Below are 6,341 nucleotides of genomic sequence, written 5' to 3'. Positions count from 1 at the left end.
ACTGAAACCAGAATAATGAACTTTGAATTAGAATAATCAGCTATTTCACTTAAAACAATATCAATACCTTTCGAAACAAAGACTTTATCTTTATCTAGAGCTGGCCTCAAGTCCCCTTGTTTGGCTAAAAGGCATTGGCCTCTTGACAGAGCCATCTCCTCAGTTGTGAAGAGGCCAGGCATCAACTTCATGGTCAAGGTGTAAACTGGTTTGGCCAATTTTTTGGCTAGCCTGACAGCCATAGCCAATACCACCTTGTCGATGGTGATGTTACTGTTCCCCAGAAGTTTACTGAGCTGTAAAATTATTTTTTTTTTACCGAAAAGTTGCATGACTGTACATTTAAAATAGGAACTAAAATGAATTTAATGTTTACAGTTTTAAATTTATTAAAATAACATTTAAATATATTTTCAATTCATAATGGAATAATTCTTTACCATAAATAAAAATTGCTTTGATCTTAAACTTTTGATAAAATTTTACAATTTACTCACATTGTTTTTTTCTGTTGAGATATCAACTTCAAGGGTACTCTTGGATGACATCTCCCTTGGAGATATCCTGCTGTTTGAGGGGGTTGAGGTTGGAATCTTCCTCGGCCTGCTCCTTGCTTGCTTTTATCTTTTCTGTCTGCACCGAATCCTCTTAGTCTTGCGATCGGCATTTGCCGGTTTAAAGAAAAAGGTTAGGAGCTCTTTCAGTTTGTTTTCAGTGCACACGTCTTTGTTTAGCAAAACTTTTTTGTTTGCTGCATTTGCAAACTTTTTTTTTTTTTGTATGTATTTATTAAACACAATACATTTGGATGCGAGATAATACCTCCGCAGAGGCTCTCTAGATATACATCACCTGGGGTGCCAGGGGCCCCCTGGATCAGTAATTCTATTCAGCAGTATAAATGAATCATACATCTGTATATAACGTACAAATTATCTGTTTTCTTCTGTATTTATAATTTTAATTTTTTTAAGCGTAAATAGACGTAGATATGAAATAACACAATGTAATACAAGTAATATTAAAGTAAAATAAGAGTACTATTCGGGGAGGTATCATTCAGTCAATTGATATAATATTCGTATCAATATTGTGCATATATTTGTGGAACATACCTGTTCAATAAAATATTTTTAGCAATAAATATACAATCGGAACATAAAGCAAATATGCGGCAGGACTAACAACAACATCACAGTCCAAAATTGCCTACCGCATATATGTGAAGAGGGGCAGGTCTCCCTCTTGTAAATTACAATAGTACATTAATAAAGTTTGTAATATTTCATTTATCAAATACTAATTACCGTAATAATTTTTCAAGAATGCTAAAGTTTAAATTTACACATTTTGATTTTTTTACAGTAAGATACAATTGCATTAGCGCGTTTTTTAAAAAACAGCACATATCTTCAGATGACACATGTTCGTTTAAGATTCTACGTTTCATTTTAAATTTGTAAATTTTGCATGCAATGAATGACAAAGTGTTGTCTAAGATAAGAGTATATTTGTTGCTCGTGAAAATAAAGCCAATGACAATCAATTTCCATGTAACATCAATATTAAGTATCAGAGAAATTTCCGCCAAAGTGGACTGATCAGGAATTTGACTGTTGGTTGCAATCTTGATGTATCGCAAGTCTCGTTGCAAATTTTGGGCACCATCTTTCCCTTCATATTTCATATAAAATAAGGACTTTAAAATAGGGTGCATAGCTTTTGTAAAGTTTGTTTTATTATGTTTTTGAAACATTTTTATGCTGTTGAGCTCATCATTGATATTTTTAAGTCTTCTTTCGACATCATGGATTTCTTTTGTTACCTAAAATGAAATAGTCACAGGTTAGTGATGACACTAATATATTCAATTTTACAGTTATAATATCAATGTCATGCTATCTTAATACACAGCATGATTATGAATATTTGAAGTTTTGGTAAATTGACATATAAACTGGTAAAAAAGCATGCAGTGCATATTTCACATGGAACTATATAACTGTTTATTACAAAATTTTAATGTTCGTTTTCATAAACAAGCAGAATTTTTTTTTTATGTGGGGAGGTTTATAAAAACTGATATGTATAATAAATTTTATCATTAATATCACAAGCAACATTTTTGTAAGTGTGGTGTGTTAATGCGTTATTAAACCTGCCTCTGTCACTGACTGCTTGTGGTCTGGGTGTTTCCCCTCCTGCCCACAAGCGTGGTATCCCTCGCACTTCATGAATGGACAGGACTTGCTACCCCGGTTCATGATCGATCGATGACCTTTTCGGTGACAATTGTCACACGAGGACTTGGTGATGGGGTTTCCGGGAATACTAATGGCAGATGGTAAATTTGGCTTTTGTTTTAGATCATTAAGTTCGTCTATTTTGTGTACTAACAAGACAGAAAGTGTATCTCTTTCTTCACTTAGACGGTCAACTTCATGTTCTAAAAAACTGTCCGGTGCTCGAGAAGTGGCTGCAGCTGGCGAACGTCTTTCGGCGACTGTCGTGGGGGTAGCGTTAGAGATGGGGCATCAAGATCCCCGAACTTCAATTGTTTGGGCGTTTTTGGTAACAAGAATTCATCAAGACATTTTTGTTTCAACTTTTCTTTCGTACCAGGGGTTTGCAGATTGACTATGCGGTCAATCAACATGCGTTTGTAAACAGGAGGTATGTTCATGCTCTCAACCTCATGTGGTCGTAAATACTCTAACGTGCTATCACTTTTTACAGCAAGTTTGATGAACTCTTCCTTATAACACACAAGATCTTCATTTATATCTCGAAGAAACCTCTCAAGCCCTTCCATCTTGACCAGAATGATCTAAATCCATGCTAAGTAGGCTAGTACTAAACAGCCAATGAAAATACTTGTTTGAAAAACTGTAGCTCGCGATCACAATAGTGTCGTCGCTCAACGCATCAGTGTATCGGTCGCAGTGAATACACCCGAGTAAGATTTGCGATAAGATGAAAACTGAACTTGAAATTAGTTAAAACAATTGTACAGGTACCAACAGAGACAAATCCGTCCCTGGTACCAATGTAGCATGGAATTATAAATTAAATACAATTAATGCCGCCCCCCCCCCCCCCCCCCCCATTTCACGGCCCCCGTAGAGTCCCTTACTTAACTGATAGGCTTGCATCACTTACAAGAATTAGAATACATGCTGACCACGATGTGTTGCTAATTTGATAGTTGAAGAAGTACAGAAGTAAAAATAACTGAAACTATGGAAAAGAAAAACACAAAGAGGAGAGGACCATACGGAAAGAAGAATATAGAAGATGATGCGCTGATGAGAATTCCCGACAAAGTAATGAAGGAATATGAAGAAGTAAAAAAGATTCCGAACCCCCCATTAAACCCCCCTGCACTATCTGTGAATAGTTGTAGACTGTTATCTGATGACCAAATACCAGAGCATATGACTGTGACCCCATTAAAGTGTTTCAAAAATTCTGCCATACTGCAAGGTATGCTTTCATACCTTGATGAACTCTTATCATGTGATATGGTTTTTAGCTCACCTGAGCTGAAAGCTCAAGTGAGCTTTTCTGATCACATTTTGTCTGTCGTCCGTCTGTCTGTCTGTCTGTCTGTCTGTCTGTCCGTCCGTCCGTCTGTCCGTCTGTCTGTAAACTTTTCACATTTTCAACATCTTCTCAAGAACCACTGGGCCAATTTCAACCAAACTTGGCACAAAGCATCCTTAGCCTAAGGGGATTTAAATTTGTGAAAATTAAGGATCACGCCTTTTTGCAAAGGGAGATAATTAGGAATTTATGAAAATTTTCGAGAAATTTTCAAAAATCTTCTTCTCATGAACCATAAGACCAGGAAAGCTGAAACTTGTGTGGAAGCATCATCAGGTAGTGTAGATTCTAATTTGTGAAAATCATGACCCCCGGGGGTAGGGTGGGGCCACAATGGGGGGTCGAATTTTTACATAGGAATATACAGAGTAAATCTTTGAAAATCTTCTTCTCATGAACCATAAGACCAGGAAAGCTGAAACTTGTGTGGAAGCATCCTCAGGTAGTGTAGATTCTAATTTGTGAAAATCATGACCCCCGGGGTTAGGGTAGGACCACAATGGGGGTCGAAATTTAACATAGGAATATATAGAGTGAATCTTTAAAAATCTTCTTCTCATGAACCATAAGACCAGGAAAGCTGAAACTTGTATGGAAGCATCCTCGGGTAGTGTAGATTTTAATTTGTGAAAATCATGACCCCCGAGGGTAGGGTGGGGCCAGAATGGGGGGTCGAAATTTAACATAGGAATATATAGAGTAAATCTTTAAAAATCTTCTTCTCATGAACCATAAGACCAGGAAAGCTGAAACTTGTGTGAAAGCATCCTCAGGTAGTGTAGATTCAAATTTGTGAAAATCATGACCCCCGGGGGTAGGATGGGGCTACAATGGGGGGTCGAAGTTTTACATAGGAATATACAGAGTAAATCTTTAAAAATCTTCTTCTCATGAACCATAAGACCAGGAAAGCTGAAACTTGTATGGAAGCATCCTCAGGTAGTGTAGATTCATAGTTGTGAAAATCATGACCCCCGAAGGTAGGGTGGGGCCTTAATGGGTGGTCGAAGTTTTACATAGGAATATATAGAGTAAATCTTTAAAAATCTTCTTCTCAGAAACTAATCAGCCAGGAAAGCTGAAACTTGAGTGGAAGCATCCTCAGGTAGTGTAGATTATAATTTGTGAAAATCATGATCCCCGGGGGTAGGGTGGGGCCACAATATGGGGGATCGAAGTTTTACATAGGAATATGTAGAGTAAATCTTTAAAAGTCTTCTTCTCAGAAACTAATCAGCCAGGAAAGCTGAAACTTGTGTGAAAGCATCCTCAGGTAGTGTAGATTCATAGATGTGAAAATCATGACCCCCGGGGGCAGGGAGGGGCCACAATGGGGGATCGAAGTTTTACATAGGAATATATAGAGTAAATCTTTAAAAATCTTCTTCTCAGAAACTAATCAGCCAGGAAAGCTGAAACTTGTGTGGAAGCATCCTCAGTTAGTGTAAATTCATAGTTGTGAAAATCATGATCCCCGTGGGTAGGATGGGCACAATGGGGTGTCGAAGTTTAACATAGGAATATATAGAGTAAATCTTTAAAAATCTTCTTCTCAGAAACTAATCAGCCAGTAAAGCTGACACTTGTGTGAAAGCATCCTCAGGTAGTGTAGATTCAAAGTTGTGAAAATCATGACCCCCCCCCCCCCCCCCCCCCCCCCCCCCCCCCCCCCCCCGGGGGTAGGGTGGGGCCACAATGGGGGATCGAAGTTTTACATAGGAATATATAGAGTAAATCTTTAAAAATCTTCTTCTCAGAAACTAATCAGCCAGTAAAGCTGACACTTGTGTGGAAGCATCCTCAGGTAGTGTAGATACAAAGTTGTGAAAATCATGACCCCCGAGGGTAGGATGGGGCCAAAATGGAAGGTGAAAGTTTTACATAGGAATATATAGAGTAAATCTTTAAAAATCTTCTTCTCAGAAACTAATCAGCCAGGAAAGCTGAAACTTGTGTGGAAGCGTCCTCAGGTAGTGTAAATTCAAAGTTGTGAAAATCATGATCCCCAGGGGTAGGGTGGGCCACAATGGGGGGCCAAAGTTTAACAAAGGAATATATATGGTAAATCTTTAAAAATCTTCTTCTCAGAAATTAATCAGCCAGATGATTCTTTATAATTGTTAAGACTTTGGCCCCAGGATAATTCTTTGGCCTCATAAGAAGGTTCAGAGTTTATGTACGTTTATATCCCATATATAAACAATTGTTAAGGATCTTTTTGAGAACTGCAATACTCAACATATGATATGACTATAAAATCATCCTGTTAGAAAAGGGACTAATGATTATAAACATAAGAATATCTAGGGGAAAAATGGATTTTATTTATACAGGATCAACATGTATTATTGTACATTGTCCAGATAGTTTGTATTATGACTCCATTAAGCTGATTTTATCATACCTATTGTTCCTCAGGTGAGTGATGTGGCCCATGGGCCTCTTGTTTGATGCAGTCACCTGCAAAAGGCTCTCCCAGGTGCTACTGTTTTGCAGCCAAAATTGAGGAGACCAATCAGTAATTGTAAGGCCTTTAAGAAGACCTTTTTACTTATCATGACTGTTTGAATGCTTTGTCGGAGAGAAACTAACTTGTCTTGCGGAAGTTATTACCATGTGGATAGTGTCAAATTCAGTTCCTAGAAAAATTATTGTTGTGCTGGGCTCTGTGGTTTTGTCAAGAGCTATTGGTATTCCGATATGACTACAGATATTTTTGAAAAGGTCGAGGGTAGATT

At 37.7% G+C, this 6,341-nt stretch overlaps 1 protein-coding gene across 1 annotated transcript; it reads right to left on the bottom strand.

Moving 5' to 3' along the window:
- Nucleotides 1-503: 503 nt before the first annotated feature.
- On the bottom strand, nt 504-2,812 carry LOC136269932 (uncharacterized). The gene is made up of 3 exons (XM_066065833.1): nt 2,505-2,812; nt 2,145-2,454; nt 504-1,825 (listed from the first exon to the last, which is right to left on the bottom strand). The coding sequence occupies exons 1-3, from the start codon at nt 2,810-2,812 to the stop codon at nt 1,304-1,306; spliced, it is 1,140 nt and encodes a 379-aa protein (XP_065921905.1). The 3' UTR covers nt 504-1,303.
- Nucleotides 2,813-6,341: the final 3,529 nt, after the last annotated feature.

The sequence above is a fragment of the Magallana gigas genome, chromosome 7 (genome assembly GCF_963853765.1).
Source record: "Magallana gigas chromosome 7, xbMagGiga1.1, whole genome shotgun sequence".
Taxonomy (NCBI): domain Eukaryota; kingdom Metazoa; phylum Mollusca; class Bivalvia; order Ostreida; family Ostreidae; genus Magallana; species Magallana gigas.
This window is presented reverse-complemented; position numbering and strand designations above follow the sequence as displayed.

Coding starts and splice junctions, on each gene's coding strand:
- LOC136269932 (XM_066065833.1), bottom strand. CDS start 2,812: ATGGAAGGGCTTGAGAGGTTTCTTCGAGATATAAATGAAGATCTTGTG. Junction 2,455..2,504: donor CTAACGCTACCCCCACGACA/GTCGCCGAAAGA, acceptor AGCACCGGACAG/TTTTTTAGAACATGAAGTTG. Junction 1,826..2,144: donor AGGCAGGTTTAATAACGCAT/TAACACACCACA, acceptor ATTTCATTTTAG/GTAACAAAAGAAATCCATGA.